Here is a 25,404-nt window from a genome sequence, read left to right on the forward strand (position 1 = left end):
TGTTGAGAGAAAAAGTTCTTAATTGGTTTATGATTTTAGACTTTCAAAGGTTATATTTCCTGAAATGGCATTTTGTTTCTAGTTGAGGTTTCAGTAACAAGGTCACATAGCAAGTTAGAATCAAGTTAGAGGAAGGAATTAAAGGAACAACAGATTCATGAAAGGGTAGTTCAGCTACTTCTATTTGTATAGAAAATTTGGAAAGGGTTGTTGGCAGTGACTCAGTGGTTAGAATAATAGATTTTTGCAAGGCTTTATTTAAAAGAAATCTGTTTATATTAAAAATTTATGGGGCATTTAGTACATTGATAACTGTGAGAGATATAAAAATAACAATTTGCTGTTAATTTACATAGTAAGCATTATGAACAAATTCAATCATTCCTCAGCATAATTTAACAAACCAGAAGGTTATATATTGCTTCAGAATACACTCAGGCACTCTTTTCTTGGTTTTCTCTTTCTCTTGTTTTTTAAAAGCTTTGTTGTACATACTTAATAGAATGGCGGCTTATCAAGAAGTTGACTTATCCCTATCTGTTCCTATATCTTCCTCTTTGGTATTTATTTTGAAAACCCTCATTGCTGTCTTCCCTTCAGTTGAAGTGGTTATCCTGGAGGGTACTAAGCCTAGCATGATGAGTTGGTTCTGCCATACTGATCAATTTATCCAACATTTTTTGTATAGTCTTTGAGTTTAATGAGTTGTTTTTTATATAGTATACATATTCTTTTTGTTATCATTATTGTAAAGTCTGTTTCCAAGTGTGATAAGACCTTTTTAATTCTTTTAATTCTTACTCTGTCTAGAGATATTGAGCAAAATCCAAGACTAGTACATCCTAGATTTTGCCAGTGTCATCTTATCTATTACAATATTTGTGGACTGCATGGCAATATTAGACATTACAGTTGATCCTAGACTGTATGCTATTCTATTATGCTCAGCAACTTGGGTTTCTCAAATGAGGCACTCATCTAAGCTGCATATTTCAGATTTTAAGAAACCAATAATTTTGAAACTGGGTTTCATTCCTAGGGTAAGGAGAATGGCAGTGTATATTAGGACTGAGTACCCTTCTGCTCATGAGTCCTGCTAGGAGTGTGGATGTCATGAGATTCAGGTTATAAAAGTCTGTGGTAGGCATAACCACTTTTATTTGTGTTCCATCTATCAGAATCCAGATTTGTTCTATTTTTCCTACTAATCACCATGGCTAAAGCTTTAGTCTTTACCTCTGAATCATGCTGTGAGCTAATCATAAGTGAAGCTGCTCACAGGTTTGGTAACTGCTTGGACTTAGTATAAACTGACTACCCTGGTGTTATAGCTTGTATGGTTGGTTTTCTAGTCGGTACAGCCGATCATATCTTCGTTTCGTTATTAATTAAGACTGAGCAGCCTGTCCCTGATGTGTCATACTTATGGAAGATGTTTATAAAATCTCAAGCAAACTAGAATGGCATTTTGAGTGATGTTTTGCATTTGCAATTATATAAAAATTTTGAGCCCGTTGATCTTGTGAATGATAATCTGGTGAACATTATTGATGGGCGTATCTCTTCTCGTGAGTTGAAATACTGAGTGAAAGACAAACCTTGTTTCAGTGATGATTGTAGACATGCTTATTTGGAGAAACAGGTGTATAATCTTTGGAAGGTAACAAATCAGATTTAATGTGGAATAACTACTGAGCTAAGAGTTGTAGCTCAGAGAGTTGAGGCTTCAACTGAAAAGGAATTAAATTTAACCATAAAAGAAACCCTTTCTGGTACAGCTGAGGAACATTGATGGTGGGTTACCCTTAAATGGCTCTATCACTCACTGTCCAAAGGAAAAGGCAACTCTTTTGGGTGATGTGTTTGATAGTGAACTGAATAATGAAGAGCTCGATCTTCTTCATTCCTGTTTTCTGGAGGCTAAAATAACTAGTTTAGATATTTGGTCCTGTGATATTAACACTAATGATGGATCTTGAAGCTTATGGAGGTGTTGAACCAAATGGTATTTTCCCTTTGTTTTTTGTAAAGACCCCTAATTTCTTAGCTCCTTAGTTGCCTGCTATTATTAATTTTTCTTTTTGCACTTAGAGAATTGGTAATGTTACTTCATTAGGTAAATTTTTCTTTGGTAGCTCTAGCCCTGCTGATTACTGCCCAATTCCCATAGCTCCCGTATTATCTAAAGTTTGTGAACGTCTTTTGCCAAAACATCTAAATAAGTGTGCTGAAAATAATTATCTGTTCCCTAGATTGCAGTTTGGCTTACGTAAACGACGTTGAGCATATTATGCCCTTCTTACAATTTCCAATGCTGTACAAAAATCTTTTGACTGTGGTCAGGAAGTTCGTATGATTGGTCTTGATATTAATTCTTCCTTTGACTGCTAATCACGAGGCCCTTGTTTTCAAACTCAAACATTTAGGAGTAGGTGGGTATTTTCCTAATATCATTATTGAGTTTTTAAATTATACTGTAGATGGCAAAAAGTAGTTGTTGATGGGCACCATAATGACTATAGGAATGTATTATCTGGTTTCCCTCAGGGTAGTGTTTTCAGTCTATTATTTTTCATACTATATATGAATGATGTGTTGTTGGCCCTATAAAATAAGCTTTTTACATACGCAGATAATGCTACTCTCTTTGTATCAGTTCCATCTCCTGAATGTAGACCTAATGTTGCCGAATCCCTTATGGAAGATGTAAAATAATAGTGCATGGTGCTAGTTATGGTGCAGGAAGCTGAACCATAACAGAATTCAAAGTATGATTGTAAGTACTGTAGTTCTAATACAGTGGCTCCTCAACATCTAGATCTTTGAATTGATGATGTTTGTTTAACTATATACAATTAGAATTTTAGATGTGGTTCTTGATTGTAAATTTACTTTTGAGAAACACATTCAATTTGTTTATTCTTCAATTTTGCATAAAAAACAGGCTTATTAAGAATGTCTTTCAAGATTTTTGGGGATCAATCTATTCTGAAGAGATGTTTAATTCTTTCATTCTACCTTTTTTCAAGTATTTTTCTCATGTCTGTTCTTCTGCTGCTGACTCTCATCTTAATTTCTTGGATATAAACTTGCAGTCTTTTAAATTCCTTATTCCTGATCAGGATATTAATCTCTGGCACAGTCATTCAGATAATATGCATAAGATTTTTCATGATTGTGACCATCATTTGCATTGGGATCTTCCCAGATTGTAACATCCTTTATGTATTTCATACTTCTGACCATCCTGTGCATTCAGGTCTTCCCAGAAGGTACCATACTGTACATACAGTATTTCATAAATTCTGACCCTCCTTTGCTTTCGAATCTTCCCAGATTGTACCATCCTGTATGTATTTCATAATTTGAACCATCCTTTGCATTTGGATCTTCCCAGATTGTACCATCCTGTACCTAGTACTAGGTATGCAGTTAAATCCAACAGTCTTGCATTCTCGATTATAAGACTCAACACTACACAAAATTCTAGAAGTTTATTCCAGCTGTGACCAGATTGTGGAAATTATCTTAATCTTGCATTTGAATCAGTGGAACTTCAGAAGTTCAAACTTGTAGCAAATATTTTTATGTTAAACAGGATGACATATGTCTTATTCTATAGTTTATATATGAATTATCGATTTTAACATTGTCATTGAACTTAGAATATTTTATAGTTTTTATCCATTACTTATACTGTACTGCATATAGTTTATTTCCTATTCTCTTATTTCCTTTCCTGAATGGTCTATTTTCCCTGTTGGAGCCCTTGAACTTTTAGCATTCTGCTTTTCTGATCAGGTTGTATATTGGTTATTGATAATGATAATAGTTTGGACATACAGAAGCGCACTAAAAAAACCTCTCCTTCAGAAGTGATGTACCTCATAGCATAAGTGCACCCTCCAAAATCACAAGAGGGTTAAAAAAGTAGTTATAAAAGATGTAATGAATCTCAAAGTCAACACCTGTAGATCTGCATCTTAGGTAGGCAAGAAACTTAATAACTGCAGCATCAGAAGAGAGACCAGAGAAGACTGAAGACCTAAGTCGTCAATTGTTACTCTAATTCCATTATATCTATGAATCAACTCTGTTGTTCATAGCGCTATGTCACTGAAGCTGACTCAATATCAACATTGCCCCAAAACCTTAAAAATTCATGCTTTCTTCCTTTCAACCTTTTGCTCACCAAAGTTATATCTGGTGGTTAAAGTCAACCTAAATCAGTCTCGATGTCAAAACTAACATCCTCTCCGCTGACTAATGAGTTGGCATGTATATGAACATAAATATAAAGATTTTTATTATTGAAATTAAATTTATTTGTATAGACCTCCCCTGATGTTCATATTGTAGACTCACACAGACTAATAGAAGTGGCTCATTAAGGAAATTTGTAAAAGAAAACTCATTTATACACCAGACTTATCTCTTAGTGTAGTGTCTTGTTACTAAACTGTTAAGATTAAGTTTATTCTAAATACAGTACCTGTAAGACTGCTTAAATTCATTCATTAATAGAATAAAAGAAAATAAGATTTTATTAAAATATATTCCCAGTTGTTACTATGGTAACTAAAGCCTAGTAATCTTGATAAGCAAATTAGGGTTCTTTTAGGCAAGTTTAGCGAATACAAATTTAGTAAGCCCTGATCTGTAGCCAAAACTTTCTAAGACATATTCCTACAAAAAAGCAGCTATGTACCTACACTTGTAATATAATGCCCCTAAACTTACATATTTTCCTTCTAACTTGGTAGCAACTCCTTGTGAATGTTTGTAACCAGTCTTTTAACCATAAAAGATAAGTATTTGGACAAAGGGTGATTTGACAACCGAACCTGCAAAACAAATTAGTAGTAACGTGACTCTTAATGTCTGCAGTTTTGGCCAAATAATACTTTATCAACCCTCACTGGCAAATAGATCTATTGTGTGCTGTAGTCATAACTTCCTTATCCAACATTTTGTCTTCAAATTATTCTTAACTCTTATAGCAGGCAAAAGTAGTAAGATCTTATGTTATTTTGATGAAAGAAGTTTCTTTTTGCAGTTTCTTTGGGGGTAACGTCCATATTGCATCAGCTTTGAGAACAAAGTAATATGAACATCAGATGAGTAGAAAAATAAAAAATTTTGGTACTTAAATTAAAATCATTGCGTTACTTCGGGGACGAAGCAATATGAACATCAGATGAGCAAAGAAATTAAAATTTTGTTATTGAAATCAAATATTTTGCCATCACTGCTCCAGAACAAGCAGCATATTCCTGTACTAAAAATAGAATCTGAATTTATAGGTTATACTGTAGTAATACCTCTTTTCTAACTACAGTGGAACCTCTACATCCGAACGTATCTACATCCGAATTTTCCAACATCCGAAATAAAATTTGAGCAAATTTTTGACTCTACACCCGAATTTTATTTCGACACACGAAGTAAACATTACGCCATTGAGCGTCGAGTGCTCAGTTCTCTGTTCTTGTGTGTATCGTGTGGTTGTCCTCTGTTTGGTCTGTTATTAACAGTGCTTATTTTCTTCCTTTTCTCACATTTCCTTTTTGATTTTACCTATAATCATGGTGCCTAAGAAGCTAAGTTTCAGTACAGGAAGAAGGCAATTCTTTCATTAGAATTGAAGCAAGAAATTATAGAAAAACATGAGAGCAGTGTGCATGTGAGTGATACTGTATGGCTAAACAATATGGCCGGAATAGGCCTATGATCTCAAGGATCATCAAGCTGAAGGCAGCCATTAAAGCAAATAACCATCAAAGGGGATCACCATTATTACAAGACATCGTAGCAATACCCTGGAAGAGATAGAACGCCTTTTGTTGATAGGGATAAAGGACAAAGAGATTGTTGGCAACGATCATTTGTGAGAAGGGCCAGCGTGATGAACAGAAAGAAAGGAAAAAGTGAAGCAAAGAAAACCAAGATAGCATTAACAAGCTCTTTTAAATAAGACTTCTCTCTTTTTCTGTTTCTCTCTAAACATAGCATTAACATGTTCTTTAAATAAAATCTCTCTCTCTCTCTCTCTCTCTCTCTCTCTCTCTCTCTCTCTCTCTCTCTCTCTCTCTTTCTTCTTCGCTGTTATAGTGTTAGATACATCTACGTCTATTATTTTTTTTTCCGAGAGAGAGAGATTAAACAAAAATGTGTTTAGAGTACATATGATTTTTAACAGCGTCAACGAGTTGAAAAAAAATCAAATGAAACTAAGAAAGCAATAACAGCTAATCTGAATTCCTTTATTAACTAAAACAAATATTGATACAAACACACACGTGTGCGTATGCACAAACACACACACACAGGTGCAAGAATTGCTACGCAATAAGAGAGACGGTCGGAGGTAGAGATGGTGACTGCGATAACATACCATAACTCGTCACTGAAAGTGATGAAAATAAAAAAATAAAAAGAAAAAAAATGTAAAAAATATGAAATATAAAAATAAAAATAAAAATAGATAAGCTAAGTTAGATTAAAATTTCCGTAGTTACGGTATGTTATCACAGTGACCATCTCTACCTCCTCGCCGATCGTGTCTCCTCATGCGTGTGTGTGTTTGCGCATACGCACACGAGTGTGTTTGTATCAATATTTGTTTTAGTTAATAAAGAAATTCAGATTCGCTGATATTGTTTTTTTAGTTACATTTAACTGTCTTTCAACTCGTTAACGCTGTTAAAAATCATTTGTACACAACACATTTTTGTTTAATCTCTCATTTTTGTTTAATCTCTCTCTCTCTCTCTCTCTCTCTCTCAGAAAAAAAATAATAGACGTCTCTAACACTAACAGTGAAGAAGAACAAGAGAGAGAGAGAGAGAGAGTATTTATTTAAAGAACACGTTAACACCATGTCTACCTTCTCGCCGATCGTCCGTCTCCTGGCGTAGCAAATCCTACACCTGTCTCTAAGGTAAAGTGGCAATAAAACACATTTTTTATTCATTATTACTTTAAAATTATCTTTTTTACATGCTTCTTCCATATTATGCAGTTATGTTATTGTTATGTGTAATTATGTGTAGCCATTTATTAAGGATTTATTATGGGTTTTTAGGCTGAGGAATGAATTAAATGAATTACCATGTATTCTTATGGGAAAATTCGTTTCTACATCCGAACATTTTCTACATCCGAAGTAGGTTGTGGAACGAATTAAATTCGTATGTAGAGGTACCACTGTACTTATTTTGCAATTAAATTCTTAGGTAAATACTGCACAAACTAAGAACAAGAATTCTCAATATGCCTTTAGGGTATACTGTACAATATTTCCATTTTATAATACTCAGGCTTACATGACAGGACTATGAAGCTTGAAGTAGGAGATTATGAAAGGAGAAGTATTAATTTAAAAGTTCAAGATAGAGACGACTGGCGAAATCTAACCGAGGCCCTTTGTGTCAATAGGCGTAGGAGATGATGATGATGATAATAATAATAATAATAATAATAATAATAATAATAATAATGATAATAATAATAATAATACTCAACATTCATAGTGGCATGTATCATTTTCAACAGAAATTGCTATTTCGTTTTTGTTTCACATTCATTACCATTTTCAGGTATATATTGCTCAAAAAGATCCTGATTCTCTTGAAAAGTACATGAAGGAGATCCCTGCAGGTTCACCAGAATACATCAAAGCAGAAAATGCATTAAAGGTAAGTAGATATACTTTTATGTATGTGTAAGTATTACATATATGGACTGTTGAAAGAAAGTTAGATTGAAAGTCCTATTTAGTGCATAAAAAATACTTTGGTTAAAAATTAGGAGTAGACACTTATCATGTCACGTGTTCCACAATATTTTATTAGTTCGATGGTAATAACGCTTTTGAAAATATTGATTTATGTTTGAATTCAATAATCAAAAGAGCCTAGAGAGTGAGCATAAGTACTTGTGTACAGTGAACTCGAGGATATTTTTTTCTTGAGTTAATCTATTTTTTATTATTGTACAGTACTTCATACTATCAGTAACCTATTAAAAATGCTTCCTTCTTGTTTATTGTAAAACTTAATATAATAATTTGCATGTCAATTATAAGAAAATCTCTCTCTCTCTCTCTCTCTCTCTCTCTCTCTCTCTCTCTCTCTCTCTCTCTCTCTCTCTCTCTCTCTCTCTCTCTCTCTCTCTCTCTCTCTCTCTCTCTCTCTCTCTCTCATGGAAATATTGAAAATTTTGATTGTTCATAATCTATTATCATATGCTTGAATAATTTCCATTTAGATAAGTTAGAAAGTAAAGAAATAGTTTTTATAAGATTTCTGATTATATTTTTATTTACCAAAAAATTAGCATTTTTTTCTCAAAGAAACCTCTAAAATATCATAACATGATGATATGGCATAAATTCAACTCTACTCAAGAATCATTTTTCATGTTTTTAGTAAACACCATGATCCAAGAAATAGGAAATTTCCTCTTTCAATACCTACCCGGTTTTCTGACCAGTGTTCTGACCGTAATGTTATACCACAGATCAGAAAAAAAGGATGTCAAGTAGAATTAAACATATTTCATGTTATCGCATGATGATATATTCAAAGAGCTTCCTTTAGAAAAGTGCAAACTTTTTTTTAACAAATAAGAAAGTGACTGAAAATAATTTTTTTCTCAAACATCCAGTGTAACGCATAAAGTTCTGTTGGTGGGAGGAGTATGTTAGTATGCTGTGGTGATGAATGTTGTAGGGAGAACCAAGGATGGTTAAAATGATCAACAGTTGTAGGTGTACTAAGAGAACAAACAGATTTGGTTTTGGTAGGTTGCCCAGGGCACCAGCCACCTGTTGAGATACTACTGCTAAAGAGTTATTGGGTCCTTTGACTTGCCAGACATTACTGCATTGGATCCCTCTCTCTGGTTACGGTTTGTCTTTGCTTACGCATACACCGAATAGTCTGGTCTATTCTTTTTACATTCTTCTCTGTCCTCATACACCTGACAACACTGAGATTACCAAATATTTCTTCCTTGCTCAAAGGGTTAACTACTGCACTGTAATTGTTCAGTGGCTACTTTTCTCTTGGTAAGGGTAGAAGAGATTCTTTAGCTATAGTAAACAGCTCTTCTTGGAGGTCACTTCAAAATCATACCTTTGTTCTTTAGTCTTGGGTAATGCCATAGCCTCTGTACTATGGCCTTCCACTGTCTTGGATTAGATTTCTTTTGCTTAAGGGTGCACTCGGGCTTGCTGTTCTATCTTATTTCTCTTCTTCTTGGTTTTTGAAGTTTTTATAATTTATATATGAAAGATCTAATTGGATATTGTTACTGTTCTTAAATTATTTTATTTTGATTGTTTATTACTTCACATGTAGTTTATTTCCTTGTCCTTTCCTCACTGGGCTATTTTTCCCCGTTGGAGGCCTTGGGCATATAGCATCTTGTTTTCCAATTAGGGTTGTAGCTTAACAAGTAATAATAATAATCATAATCATAATGATGATGATGATGATGAATAATTTTTACCTGTACCTAGATATTTTCATGTGCATTGGTCGGCCAAAGGTGGAAAATTCCCTATTTATAAATATCAACCATCAGTGATTTTGATGATGAGTAACATGGCTAATATCTTCGAAGAGTAAGCTTCTCAACCTCATTATACAAAGCCCAGATTTTTCTCTCAACCCCTATATTCCTGCTCACTTGGGAACCAACTAGCTAGGTATCGTACACAATTTCATATCATCAGCTGGGGCTAGATTGAGTGTAACCTAACCCATAATTTGGGGATTCATTAGTATATTTATTGTTTGGAAATAAAAAAAAAAAAATTGTAACTAAATTGACCTAGTTTGTGCTGAAGCTGTAGATTCCTTCCACTACAGTGCTTGATTTTATCAACTTTCTTTGTGACTGTCAAGTTTATATCTGTAACTTCAGCTTAATTCTTTTTCACTCACAGTTAGCTTGAAAGGCCATGAAGATATATATTCTTTATGTACTACCTTTACTGTATTCAAAATACTGTAAAGTACACATTCATTTTTTCTCAAACCCATCAATCTTCCAGAGCCCTCATTCATCGTTTGCATATCCCCAGACATATATTCTTTTGTTTAGTATACCAGACAAGCTGTTTTACTCATCAGTGGAGTCAGTGTGACAGTCTATCAGGAAAGAGGACTTCCTGGCATCTCTGTACTTCCAGGATTCACACTTCGATGCACTGATACTTCCAGAATTTAGGAAGTACCTTCGCCATATATAGCAAAGGAATTATTTCAATTCTGTTCTCTGTGTTTGAGTTTGGTAATATCTCTACTAATTGATTTACACCAGCTGCCTATTAAACCATGAATTGGGTTTAAAGTATGTACAATAACCCATTAAGTTGTCAGAACCAGATGTCCAAAATATTTAAGAGAACTGTTACATATTGTGCTGCCAACAAATCATGATAACACCAAGAATAGGCTGTAGAGCCTTTAAATATGCAGCCCCGAGACTATACAAGAGGCTCCCACTAGACATCCGAAAGAGTGAAGATATTAAGATTTTAAAGAGGAAACTGAAGACTTTCTTTTTTTCTAAGTGCTTCAGTAGTGTAGATTTAACAATAAACAAGCAATATGCAGTGTGAAAGGCGGAATGTCTAGGAATGAACATGATGAAACGACTGAAATGACTGTGAAGTTCCTGTAGAGAGTAGGTTTCCCCTGCTGTAAATGATCAGAAAAGCAGCCTTTAAGGGGACCATCCACTATGTCATGCATATTTTTTTCCAATGATTTAAAATACATGATTTCTATATGTTTTAGACATATGTAATGCCTTCATCATATAAAAATTTCAAGTCATTTAATCAAAAACTTTGATTTATAAGCTAAAAACATGATTTAAAAAAAATTTTAGGTATATTTTTCTCCACTAGTATGACACCAATATTGAAAATCATACCATCAAAACTTCTTTATAAATCGAATAATTCTGTTTGAGAGATTTTTTATTTTCCCTTTTTTTTCCTTTCATGAATTTTTTCTTAATTTTCTTTGTCTAGATGTAAAATAATCATGAAAAAAAGAGAAAAAGGGAAATCAAAACTATGTTACACAAAGTTGTGGGATTTCTATTCCTCTTTTCAATGATATCTTTCCCTCTAAAATCGAACAATAAATAAGTGTGAAAAATGTACTTAAGTTTGAATAAGTATGTTTTTGAGTTATGAGCTCCCAAAGATTTGCTATGAATTTTTGCTTTTTTCTTTAAAAAATCAAGATAACATTATTATGATAACCTTACTTTGTACTTTTATGGTTTATTCCTACATGAAGGCTCCCAAAATGAGGTCTTTAAATCCTAAGTTTACTGATATACTTAGTGTAAGGGTGTCATGAGTTGCCACCGGCCTTGTTGCCAGAGTTTTAATTAGAATGTTCCAGCTTTGTACTCTTTTTCATGTTTCCCTCTCATTTTGGTTGTTTTTTGTTGCTCTCTGCTTACTTTTTGTTCTTTCTTTAGGTAACATTGACCTTGCCATAAAGTTCATGAGGACATTGTGAAAACACAATGTACATACGAACTGCAAGTAAACAAACACACGTGCAATGTAACTTCTATACATCTTTGGAAACTCTGGCTTTTCTTCTCATAGATTGTAGTTTGCACTCGCCTACCCTCTACTAATGCCTTCCATCTCTGCCAGAGTATGAGATTTCAAAATATAAGTGGAAAAAATCGCTATATAAATGCAAAATTAAACGTGCAAAGACGATTCTGTCAAGCTCAGTCAAGCAGACGACGCAGTAAAGATGACGTCATTATTTAAAGACCACTTTTATCTTCATTATTTGTAAAAATAATTGGCTGAAACTGCTAGAGAGCATGTACGATATGTTTCTGCATACAGTACATTGCAACAATAAAACAATTTTCGATTTTTTAATGTTATGTCAAACACCATTGCGGACAGTCCCCTTAAAGTAAAAGTAAGTTAAGTGTTCTCATGGATTTTGTATTTAGTAGCAGCCCAGGCAAACCAGAATGACAAAATGCTTGAAAAATACCTTGAGAAATAGTCGATTTCAGCCTAAACAACAACAGTCCTGTGAAAAAACCTAGATTGTCGTTGCTGTTTACATTGATAACTGCAACTGCACATCAACTGAAAGTCAGACCTAGTGCAATATACAAAGGCACAGTATCTGAAAGTAGAGGTCAGCACTTTAACTACTCTAATTCATTAGCAGACAGAATAAGAAGATTGCTATCAGTATTGCAAGAGTTCCAACACCAACCAAAACCTTTGGCTGAAAGGTGTCAAACTTGTATAGTACAGCTTTTATCCTTAGAGAACCTTGTTTCACACAACTGCTGTATGGCGAGGTCCATACAAATGTAGTTTTTAAAGTGTTGGTCAGCTGTTGCTTGTTTATCATAGCCTCACGTAAGGCTTTGTTGCACCAGTATTTGTGGCAAATCCCTGTAATCTTTCTTATTCCTCAGCTGAGGACAACAAACAATAGAAGCCTTGTTAGAGGCATTCATAAAGCTCCACATCAACTTTTTGCAGCAGAAAGCCATGCTCTTAGCTCCTCAAGACTTTGCAGCATCAACCCAAGTGTTTGCTGCATCAGTGGAAAATGAAATCAACGGGTTAATGACATACACATCTGGCAATCAAAATAGAATGAGATCTGAACCTCTGCACCACACTCTAGGCTGTAGATTTCTGTATGTTGGCAGAGGCCAACAGTATGAAAATCATCCAGAGGTTTGTATTAGAAATGCTAAACATGATTACAGTCAACTTTAGCTTAAGGAGTGAGGTGCTACCATTGGAATAGATTTTGTGTCCTGAACTCACCCTAACAAAAGTTGAGCATGCCTGTGATGAACCTTTTCACTCGCATAAGCTCCCAATTCTTTGCTAAAATATAACTAGACCCAACAGCCTAGAAACAAAATACCATGCTTCTAACTTGGATATTTTTTCCTTTCCTCTATTTTACCTATCAAGGAATTATTAGCCAAGGTTAGGGCCTCCAGACACATCAAAATGATGTTTACAACACCTAAGTTGCAATGGGACAGGTTAGCAAATCCTCTGCCATTAATGTTTGACCAACTGAGGCTTTTTTTCTTTTTCAAATGGCGAAATAGACAGGCCTGATAATGTAGAAAGGTCAAGGATGTGTAATGGTTTATAAAAAAATCCTTTTCCTTATCTTTTTATTTATCTCTTTTTTTTCAAAACTGTTGTTACTGGTCTTTCTTTAGTTGAAGTGGATAGTGTGGAGGCTTCTTTGCCTTGTATTGTGTGTCAGCTTTGCCGTGTTGACCAGTTTTATCTACCATTTTTACTTTTATTGTATGGTTTATCACTTATCTTTTGTCACTACTATAAATAATCATGATTATATTGATATTATTATTATTGTTGAGTTTTCTTCCAATTATTATGTAATATTTTATTGGTTTTAATATTTATGCAGTACTCTTTAGAGATATTAAGTGAAATCCATGACCAATACATCTAAGACTGTGCCAGTAATATATAATGTATTGTAACATTTGTGGACTTGCCATATGGCAATATTAGAGAACAAAGTAATACCATTCATAGGGCAAGAGCGATAGCAGTGAATATAAGGAGTGAGTATCTTACTATTAATTAGTGATGTGATGGATATGGATGTTATGAGATGCAAGACATCGAGATTTGTGGCAGGCATAACTACTATAATTTTTGTTCCATGTGTTGTGGTCCAGACATGGATGAGATTATTTTTTAATGTTTTCATACCATCATGGCTAAAATTAAAAAAGATAATAAAAAAGCCTCTCGTGTGTGCCAGAGATTTCAATGCTTATCATATCAGTGGATTGAGTTCTAGTTCTCATATTGATAATCATGGCTCAAGAACTTTGCTTTGGAATTTTGTTGTGAGCAAATCATGAATGAGACTACACACAAGTGTGGCAATTGTTTGGACTTAGCATGCAGTGATCCTACCAATGTTGATAAACAAGGTTGGTCTTCCAGTTGAGTTGTTTGACCTTGTTTTAATTTTGTCTATAATTAAGACAGCCGACTGTCCGTCTTGTAGAAAATTTGTATAAAACTTCAAGCACATTAGAATTGCATTTGGAGTGATATTTTGAATTTAAGATTGTCACAATTGTGTATAAAATATGAGCCTGTAGTTCTTTTTAAATGAAAATCTTGTCAATATTACTACAGTATTACAGTAGCCTCATTCCTTTGTGTTGAAATAACATATCATGGATAAATTTTGGTTCAGTGAACATTTTAGACTTTCTTGTTAGGAGAAACGGGAGACTTTATCACTTTTGGAAAAGGAATATGTCTGATTGTCTTGGACTGTTGCTGAGAATTTATGATTTAGTCAAACATTAATGCAACTTGATCAATCATAAAAGGAACCCTTTCTGGTACAACTCAAGAATATAAATGTTGGGATTCCCTAAAACTGGACTCTATGTAGATTTAGAAATTCTTTCTTTGCTTATACCAGATTGTTAACAATCACTGTCTAAAGGAAAAGGCAACCCTTTCACTTAATTCTTGATTTCTTGAAGCTAGAGTGATCAGTTTGGATTTTGTGTCCCAGAAAAGTAAGGTTCTTTTATTTAACATTTATACATATGGAAGTTTAGAGCCAGGTTATATATATACATTATATATATATATGTATATCTATATATATGTATATATATATATATATATATATATATATATATATATATATACATATATATATATATATATATATGATATATATAGATAGATAGATAAATATATAGATAGACAGATATACAGTATATATATATATATATATATATATATATATATATATATATATATATATATATATATATATATATATATATATATACAGTATATATCTGTCTATCTATCTATATATATATATATATATATATATATACATACACATACATACATACATACACACATACATACATATATATATATATATATATATATATATATATATATATATATACAGTATATATATATACATACATACATACATACACACACATACATATATATATATATATATATATATATATATATATATATATATATATATATATATATATATATATATATATTGTGTATAGATAGCAGATTTGTTTTCTCTTAAGTTTTCTTTTATTTTTCATAAGTTAACAAGAAGAGGTTTTTTTATTTGTTGCAGAAGGGAAATGTTACTCCATTAGGTAAATGGGGTTGTGGTAGCTTTACTCCTGCTGCATTTCTCTATCTCCCATGTTATACATTAAAAATAAATTGCATCTCTTGACAAAACCTCTAAATACATAAGGTGAAAGTTACAGTATCATATTTCCTTGTTTACAATATAGCATTTAAAGTGGCCTTGAATTTTGTGATACTCTTCTTTCAATTTTCAGTTTTGTACTGAAGTCTCTTTATTCTGATAATGAAGTTTGTACCATGGTCATTAGTTTATTGCTACTTTTGACCATATTAATCATGAGGGCTGTGTTTTCAAATTCAAATAGATGGGAGTTGGTGGAAATTTTCTAAGTTTGCATTCTCCCCAACTTAAATTTTGGGACATGGCTTGTGGTATACCGATCCCACCGTGGGGTACATGGCAGTGAGAAGGAATTATTTTATTTTATTTTATTCATAGGTAAATGCAGTATGGAAATAATAATTTTAGCTTAATAATCAATCATTCTTTATTGTACTTCTCTGTATCTGTTCTACATGAGAATGTTTTCCATGTTGGGGCTCTTAGGATTGCAGTAATTTTTTTTTTTTTAAACCAGGGTTGTAGCTTGTCTAAGAATACGTGAATATAATTAGTTAATTGAGGATACTTAGTATGTTTCAGACATACCTTTTTCTATTTACAGTAGGAAGAATTAAGTCCTAGCAATTGTTATATAGTTACGGTACTTTTTATCGTAAAGGATGTTCTCTTGCATTTGAGGCTTCTGAAGGACATTATATCTCTTAGCCATCATTTCTTCTAGTGGACAAGTTATTCCATATTTATCAGATTTCTTTGGGTTTAAATCAATTTTTGCATGCTTATAAATGAAAACCTAGTCAATTTCATCTTTTTTTATTCCCTTTTCTTCATTAAAAGGAGTAAGCTCATTTTTTTATTGTTTTAAAGAGTAATGCTCAAACAGGCTTCATTGGGTGTTTTTTTCATCCCAAAATTTATTGCCAAGATATCTTTTCAAGGTCAGTGTATTGATGTCCCAAATCCTTTTACTTGGCATGGATTAGATTAATACTGTAATGTTGCCTTTCTGTGACATAAAGGTTTAGAGGCTTCTCATGCATGGCAGAGGCAAGGGACAGTGACATTGCTCTATCAAGCAGGACAATGCCCTAGAGACTGACCATATATGCATATGATCAGCAGCCAAGCCCCCTCCCCACCCAAGCTAGGACCAAGGAGGGCCAGGCAATGGCTGCTGACAGCTCAGCAGATACACCTATTGGTTCCCCTAAAGCCCCCATCCGTAGCTCATAAGGATGGTGAGATTGCAGCAACCAAATAAACTAATGAGTTTGAGCGGGACTCGAACCCCAGTCTGGCATTCACCAGTCAGGGACGTTACCATATCGGCCACCACAAGCTCTCAGTTTGTACTAAAAGAAAAAAAAAAGGACATTGCTGTCCTCCTTGCTTATTTCCAACCTCTCTTGAGTCTTAAGAAGACTAATCTAAGCACACAATAGGTTTGAGAGGCTGTTCAAAAAGTTGACTCTTCAATAAACATTGAACATTGCACATTAACCTGACAATTATTAGTAATGTAACAGCTCAAGCAATATGGCACAGGTTACTTAAAGGCATTGTTTTAATGCTTGCAATTTTTCATAGAAGACTGGACTGAGCCACATATCATCCATCTTGCATGTCAAACTTAGATTTATAAGAAAATTCCCAATGCTTATTATGCTGCTTCATCAATAACATCTGTACTATCAAATGAGCTACTTTATCAACCACATGCAACTGGTATTTACTACCAAGACATTTAGGAAATATTAATATTACCATTTTATTATTTTTCTAAAAAAAATCTTATATTTCGTAGTATTTAATGCATTACTATACACTGGAAAGCCAATTTGTTTCATTGAACTTGTCTTTTCCCATTCAGCTAGTAATAAATTATGTAGTTTTCTTTATTTGCTCACTCAGGCAATTAAAACCACTAGCTAGAAGCAAATTGTAATTTTTTAGTTATCTAGGTTCATTTTCAATGTAAGATAAAAATTAATATGCATATAAATACTGCATGTGGTTTTTTTGTTATGAGAGACTATATTTTCTGTAAAGGTTTCAGAGCTTTACATTTTAGGAACAGTATTCACTTTGCAAATTTATTTGCTTTTATCACATTAAAGTATTATCTTTGCAATAGGTATACTGACAATATCTTTCTTCCTTTGGCAGAGTCTGCGAGGAAGAAGCTGAATCTCACTTCTGGCCTTGTACTATATATTGTTGATAATGTTGATATGTTTATATACTGTAACAAGTTTCTTTCATTCCTATGTAGAATTATTACTTTTGTATAAAGATGATGTAATATGGAGTCATAATTTTTTTTTACTTCATAATATGTGAATAAAAAATTATGAATGTTTAAAGAACCTAAAATTTTGCTTGACTGGAAAGCTTCAACCAAAGTTATTGATAAGTATTATAGTTACTTATAAGCACATTATATTCAGGGAACAAAGACAGTTTATGATTAAAAATAGAAGACATTGCTCTTACTCAAATTGTTGGATTAACTCAATAGTGTTCTCAAATTTTCTTTTGGGAAGCCTGTATTCATGTACGCATTTTTTTCAATATTTAACTTAGCCGGTGATTATAATAGCTGCAACTCTGTTGCTCGACAGAAAAACTCTACGGAAAAATTCGCCAGCGATCGCTACACAGGTAGGGGGTGTACTCAACAGCGCCATCTGTCGTTCAGATACCCAGTACTCATTGTAAACAAAGAACTCAATTTTCTCTCTGTCGAGCTATCGACAAGATGCTCTTATTCGCCGTTGCTAAACTGGAGTTTTTTCACAACTAATTGGTGAAGTACTTTATTCTAGTTTTGAGCTTTCGCTATGCAGGTGTTTTATCTTCATCTTAAATCTTGAACTCGTTTTGGATAGATTTAATTATGGTGACAAAGAGAGTATGGACTTTCTTTCACTTTTAAATGGCCGACCCTTCCCTTAGACGGAAGTGTGTTTAGGCCTTTAGTAATTCTTATCACGTTTTAGATTTTCCTCTATATATTTTATATCTCTCCGCCTTTATTAGGCCTCTTCGATTAACTTTCCATTTATTATAAACATATAAAAATAAATTTTAATGTTTTGTTTATATAGACCTTTCCTGAGAGTAGGCGGTCCTAACTTGGAAACCGAAGTTAATCAACGTTGAGCCCTTTATATCGTAATTAGCTTTTAAAGAGCTAAGGATTTAAAACTTTTTAAATGTAATATTTTATGAAAGAATTTCTTTGATAGTCTTCGTACTGTTTTCAAAGATGAACTAACGTTTAGTTTTTTTATGCTACGCAGTTGTTGACGTTCAGGACGTTCAACATGCGCTCTATCGTTACGATAGAGAGAGAGTGTATCACGGTTTCACTTTGCAGTAAGAGTAAATCGATTCTGACGTTTTGTTCATTCTTTCTTAGCTTAAATGTTTTAAATTCTAATTTAAAGGAACTTTTTATTGAAAAACCTTTCAGTTTTTTCCTTTAGTCAAATAACATGTTTTTTTTTGACGAAATATAATTGGGCTCTTCTCTTAGGTGCGAAATCAAGAGAGAAAGAGAGAGAGAGATAGAGACGGAGGGAGAGAGAGGAGAGAAAACGTTCCGTTCAAGCGGGTAACGTTGTTCTCGTGTTACTCGCGTCCCTAGTCGCTGTACGGGGAGGAAGGATAAAACGTTTTTAGGTTTTTATTCTCGTCCCCAGGCTATGTGTGGTGAGAGATTGAAAACGTAGTTATATGAACTAGTGTTTAGTCTCTTTCCCAACCACTGATTTTTTTATCTTAATATATGTTTTCTGTTTTTTGCTGGTATTAATGAGCTTGCATTATACGACTGATTTCGCAATTACTACCTTTTAATGTAGGGTAGAATTGCGTGTTTCAGGTAGAAATAAGTGCAAAACAGAAAATCGAAGTGATAAAGTGATATGCGCAAAGTGTTACAGTGTTGCGTCTGAGGCGCAAAGTGTTACAGTGTTGCGTCCGAGGGTTCGTCTGTTCGTGCCTGTCGTTCACCTAGTCCGGGACCTCTTACATGCTCCCAAGCCCAGGGGAGAAGTAATGTCAAACGACTTATGGGTTCGAGAGGCCTTGACCAACGAACAGACGTTTTCCCTCTATGGTATCGGGTGTATATTACCAAGATCTCCCCTACCATAAGACGAGAGAGACGTTGTTTCTCCTCGTCATCCGTAGGCTTTTCGCATAAGAAACCTGTCACAAGGTTTCGAAGCCCTTAAGCGAAAGTCAGTCCTTTCAGGACAGGTCCAGCGTCCTGGTTGCAACCATTAGGACAGCTCTGACCCTATGCAGTCATCGGATAACTGCTCGCCGCCTAACAAAAGCGTAACACAGACTCCGAGAGTCTTTTTTTGTAGGCAAAGTGTTGCGGTCACAGACGTTACCCTCGTCTCTTACCACAACCATTTCCGTTGATCCTTAATGGGTTGTATGGCAAGACATGCAGTATATGCTTGCCTCCCTTATAGAAGACTATTCTACCGATTAGTCCGTTGAGTCTAGCCGTTTATCTCATCGATATCCTGGCTTTCAGCCAACCTAACGTTCCTTTGTGCTTACTGTTGACGTTGGCGTAGCTTAGTCACGTCAGTCAGGTTGTTTAGAACCACACTCGATGCGGTCTCGTGTGGTTTTTCAGCCGCATTTGGACGTTAGGCCACTTGCTGATGCTCCTGTTGACGTTCAAGACGTTCACTAACAATCGGAGTTGACTTGTTTTGACGCTGTGCGTCAACCTCCGCATTCTAGAGTCGTTTTGACTGCTCAGTCTAGGCAGTCAAAGCAGTCTCGAGTGGACGCTGTGCGTCCTCACGCACCTGTTGTGGTTGACAGTTCAGTTGTTGACAGTTCACAGACTGTCAAGCAGTTACATGACGTTGCGTTCTGGTCCGCTACTAATGCACCAGTAAGAGACTCAGCTTTTATTGGACAAGGTTCCTGTAGATGAGGAAGTTGCTGTTCTCCCTCCTACTGATATTCCCTTGAGGACTCTGTCAAATGGAGAGGAGCCTAAAGCTGCTTAGCCTCCTATGGACTTTAATTAAATCATGATGATTTTTTTAAGGATCTTCGTCCGGATCTTTTTGTAACTGCTGCTCCTCGTTCGCCTAAACGTCAGAGCTTACACTAGGCCTAGCTACTTCGAAGCCGTTGTTTTTAAGCTAGTGCTCTCTCGCTCTCCTAGAGAGCGTTACGTTGGCTAGGCGACTGGTTTTTCACCAGGAGGAGTTTGGGGGATACAGCCTTTGCTTTCCCTTCTTTTAAACTGGTTTATAGAGCGAGAGAGTGATATGACACGAAAGAAGTTCTCGGCTTGGGAGTTCATGCCTCTGCCCAGATAGACTTCTCAATTCTGGTAGACTCTCCCTGGCGCCTAGCCAGGAGACGCTCCAAGTTGTTTACAGGTCAACTTCACAGCTGTTGTTGAGCCTTTGAAGTTTTGCTGTACTATTATGTCACGCATAACAAGGCTTTCAGGGATGGTAAACGGTTCCGCCTCAGTCGCTAACCCCGTCTGTTGCCACACCTGCTCCCGTAGACCCTAAATGGGCTTTGCTGCAAGACATGCAGTCCAAGCTTGCGTCCTTGATAGAGGACTTAAATGCGGAGAAGGTTTCTACCGAACCTTCTGGCCAACAAACTTCCAACCGGTCGGTTGTGCGCCCTGTTGACGCTGAGGTAACCTACTCGCGTCTGCCAGTTGAGGTGGTTCCTCCACCGATGCGACCCAGTGTGGGTTGCCAGCCGCACGTTGACGTTAAGCGACGCTCGGAGGTGGTTGTTGACGTTCAGGACGTTCAACAACCAGCGGAGGTGACTTGTTTTGACGCAGTGCGTCAACCTCAGCAACCCGGTAGGGTGTTGACTGCACAACCCAGACGGTCTAGACAGTCTCGGGTTGACGCTGCGCTTCCTCGCGCACCCATGGTTGTTGACAGTTCACAGACTGTGCAGCAGTTCCATGATATTGCGTCCGGCTCCGTCACGCATCCACCAGTGCGACCGGATTCAGCGAGCCAGACGTTGCCCACTCCGTTGCCGTTTCCTCATCAGTTTCGGATGAGGAACCCTCTGATGAAGACGTTGCTGAACAACAAGACGATCAGCCCCCAGCCCTGCTATCCATCCGGAAGATGCTGAAGAAGGAACGCTGCTCAGTCAGGCTGTGGATGAGTCTGGTAGGGACGCTGTCATCCGTGGAACAATTTGTGTCACTAGGAAGACTACACCTCCGTCCTCTTCAATACCATCTAGCTTTTCACTGGAAAAAGGACAAGACGCTAGAAGCGGTCTCGATCCCGGTTTCCGAAAAGATAAAGTCTTGTCTGACTTGGTGAAAGGACAATATCAACCTAAGAGAGGGTCTTCCCCTGGCTGTTCAGACTCCCAACCACGTTCTCTTCTCGGACGCATCGGACGTAGGCTGGGGTGCGACATTAGACGGTCGGGAATGCTCGGGAATATGGAACTCGAGTCAAAGGACAATGCATTTCAACTGCAAGGAGCTACTGGCAGTACGTCTGGCCTGGAAAAGCTTCAGGTCTCTCCTTCAAGGCAAAGTGGTGGAGGTGAACTCGGACAACACCACGGCTTTGGCGTACATCTCCAAGCAAGGAGGGACCTACTCTCTGACGTTGTACGAGATAGCAAGGGACCTCCTCACCTGGTCAAAAGGTCTAAACGTATCACTAGTAACGAGGTTCATCCAAGGCAACTTGAATGTCATGGCAGATTGTCTCAGTCGGAAGGGACAAATAATTCCAACAGAATGGACCCTCCACAAGGATGTATGCAAGAGACTTTGGGCCACCTGGGGCCAGCCAACCATAGATCTCTTCGCAACCTCGATGACCAAGAGGCTCCCAATATTTTGCTCACCAATCCCGGACCCAGCAGCAGTTCATTTAGATGCCTTTCTCCTAGATTGGTCACATCTAGATCTATATGCATTCCCTCCGTTCAAGATTGTCAACAAGGTACTGCAGAAGTTCGCCTCTCACGAAGGGACAAGGTTGACGCTAGTTGCTCCCCTCTGGCCCGCGAGAGAATGGTTCACCGAGGTACTTCGATGGCTAGTAGACGTTCCCAGAACACTTCCCCTAAGGGTGGACCTTCTACGTCAGCCACACGTAAAGAAGGTACACCAAGGCCTCCACGCTCTTCGTCTGACTGCCTTCAGACTATCGAAAGACTCTCGAGAGCTAGAAGCTTTTCGAAGGAGGCAGCCAGAGCGATTGCTAGAGCAAGGAGAACATCCACCCTTAGAGTCTACCAATCGAAGTGGGAAATCTTCCGAAACTGGTGCAAGTCAGTATCCGTATCCTCGACCAGTACCTCTGTAACTCAAATAGCTGACTTCCTCTTATATCTGAGGAAAGAACGATCTCTTTCAGCTCCCTCTATCAAGGGTTACAGAAGCATGTTGGCATCAGTCTTCCGTCACAGAGGCTTAGATCTTTCCAACAATAAAGATCTACAGGACCTCCTTAAGTCTTTTGAGACCACGAAGGAGCGTCGTTTGGTTACACCTGGTTGGAATTTAGACGTGGTACTAAGATTCCTTATGTCAGACAGGTTTGAGCCGCTACAATCAGCCTCCCTGAAAGATCTCACCTTAAAGACTCTTTTCCTGGTATGCTTAGCCACAGCTAAAAGAGTCAGTGAGATTCATGCCTTCAGCAAGAACATCGGATTCTCATCTGAAACGGCTACATGTTCTCTACAACTTGGTTTTCTAGCCAAAAACGAGCTGCCTTCTCGACCTTGGCCAAAATCGTTCGATATTCCAAACTTATCGTATGGTTGGAAATGAACTAGAAAGAGTCTTATGCCCTGTAAGAGCTCTTAAGTTCTATTTAAAACGAACTAAACCTTTACGAGGCCCGTCTGAAGCTTTATGGTGTTCAGTTAAGAAACCATCTTTGCCTTTGTCAAAGAATGCTTTATCAGACTGTTAATACAAGAAGCTCATTCCCATCTGAATGAGGAAGACCAAGCTTTGCTGAAGGTAAGGACACACGAAGTTAGAGCTGTCGCAACTTCCGTGTCCTTTAAACAAAATAGATCTCTGCGAAGTATAATCGACGCAACCTATTGGAGAAGCAAGTCAGTGTTCGCGTCTTTTTATCTTAAGGATGTCCAGTCTCTTTACGAGAACTGCTACACTCTGGGACCATTCGTAGCAGCGAGTGCAGTAGTGGGTGAGAGCTCAACCACTACAATTCCCTAATTCCATAACCTTTTTAATCTTTCTCTTGAAATGTTTTTATTGTTGTTTTTATGGGTTGTCCGGAAGGCTAAGAAGCCTTTCGCATCCTAGTTGATTTGGCGGGTGGTCAAAGTCATTTCTTGAGAAGCGCCTAGATTAGAGGTTTTGATGAGGTCCTGTTGTATGGGTTGCAACCCTTGATACTTCAGATCCTAGGGGTCGCTCAGCATCCTAAGAGGATCGCGAGGCTCCGTAAGGAAGACGTACTTAAAAAGGCAGAGTAATTGTTCAAGTCGACTTCCTTACCAGGTACCTATTTATTTTGTTTTAGTTATTTTGATAACTTCTAAAATGAAATAAAAATTCTTAGCTCATATGATGTAAACATATTTTGCTGGTCTCTACCCACCCCCCTGGGTGTGAATCAGCTATTATAATCACCGGCTAAGTTAAATATTGAAAAATGTTATTTTGATAATAAAATAAATTTTTGAATATACTTACCCGGTGATTATAAATTAAAGGACCCTCCCTTCCTCCCCAATAGAGACGCAGTGGACCGAGGAGAAAATTGAGTTCTTTGTTTACAATGAGTACTGGGTATCTGAACGACAGATGGCGCTGTTGAGTACACCCCCTACCTGTGTAGCGATCGCTGGCGAATTTTTCCGTAGAGTTTTTCTGTCGAGCAACAGAGTTGCAGCTATTATAATCACCGGGTAAGTATATTCAAAAATTTATTTTTATTATCAAAATAACATTTTTCCTATGAATATACAAATCTTTTTTTCCTTTAAGATGCGGATTTATTTTTAGCAGAGTTGGAATGGCCTTTGAAATCGGTATCAATGTAGTTAATGACAGGGATTGAGTTTTGGCAAGTAGCTCTGCCAACTTTTCTATCAAAGACTCTTCACTTGTGTGTTCAACCGCAGTGAATACTGTCATATAGTTATATCCTATCAAAGTTTTATTAAACTTTCTCTCTTACTTTCTAGTTGAGATACTACTGCTAGAGAGTTATGGGGTCCTTTGACTGGCCAGACAGTTCAACATTGGATCCTTCTCTCTGGTTACGGTTCACTCTCCTTTTGCCTACACATACACTGAATAGTCTGGCATATTCTTTACAGATTCTCCTCTGTCCTTATACACCTGACAACACTGAGATTACCAAACAATTCTCTTCACCCAAGGGGTTAACTACTGCACTGTAATTGTCCAGTGGCTATTTTCCTCTTGGTAAGAGTAGAAGAGAGACTTTAGCTATAGTAAGCAGCTCTTCTTGGGGAACACTCCAAAATCAAAACATTGTTCTCTAGTCTTGGGTAGTGCTATAGCCTCTGTAACAATGTCTTCCGCTGTCTTGGGTTAGAGTTCTCTTTTCTCTTGCTTGAGGGTACACTCGGGCACACTATTCTACCTGATTCCTCTTCCTCTTGTTTTGTTAAAGTTTTTATAGTTTATATAGGAAATATTCATTTTAATGTAGTTGCTGTTCTTAAAGTATCTTATTTTTCCTTGTTTCCTTTCCTCACTGGGCTATTTTCCCTGTTTGGTCCCCTGTGTTTATAATGAATTAAAGAAGAAAAGAAAGTGAAGGATGGACACTGCACTGGTTTATGGTTAAATTAGCAATAGATCTACCGACTCAGCATCTTATTGGCATGATTGTTCACAATTATCCCCATAAACTGAGGTGTATGTATTCTTTGACGACCGGGAGGGCTAAGTCTTTTCCAGTGTCATTCTTGGCAATGCCCATGACAATACTAGAGACACCTTAGTCCTTTGAGCTTCTCATCAAGTTCGCTGCTCACTTAAATTTATCAGTATGCACCCCTGGCTTGGCCTGAG

The 25,404-nt window shown here is 36.5% G+C and overlaps 1 protein-coding gene across 2 annotated transcripts in view; it reads left to right on the forward strand.

Annotated features, from left to right (window-relative positions):
- The window catches only part of LOC137629488 (spermatogenesis-defective protein 39 homolog), a 194,352-nt gene extending 176,536 nt beyond the window's left edge, over positions 1–17,816 (forward strand). For both annotated transcript variants that reach the window (XM_068360822.1, XM_068360821.1), the window contains exons 13-14: positions 7,599–7,697; positions 17,484–17,816. In XM_068360822.1, coding sequence (XP_068216923.1) covers positions 7,599–7,697; positions 17,484–17,504 — 120 coding nt within the window. In that variant the 3' untranslated portion in view covers positions 17,505–17,816. The remainder of the gene's footprint in view (positions 1–7,598; positions 7,698–17,483) is intronic.
- The last annotated feature ends 7,588 nt before the right edge of the window (positions 17,817–25,404 follow it).

Source organism: Palaemon carinicauda, chromosome 37, assembly GCF_036898095.1.
Source record: "Palaemon carinicauda isolate YSFRI2023 chromosome 37, ASM3689809v2, whole genome shotgun sequence".
Classification (NCBI taxonomy): Eukaryota; Metazoa; Arthropoda; class Malacostraca; order Decapoda; family Palaemonidae; genus Palaemon; species Palaemon carinicauda.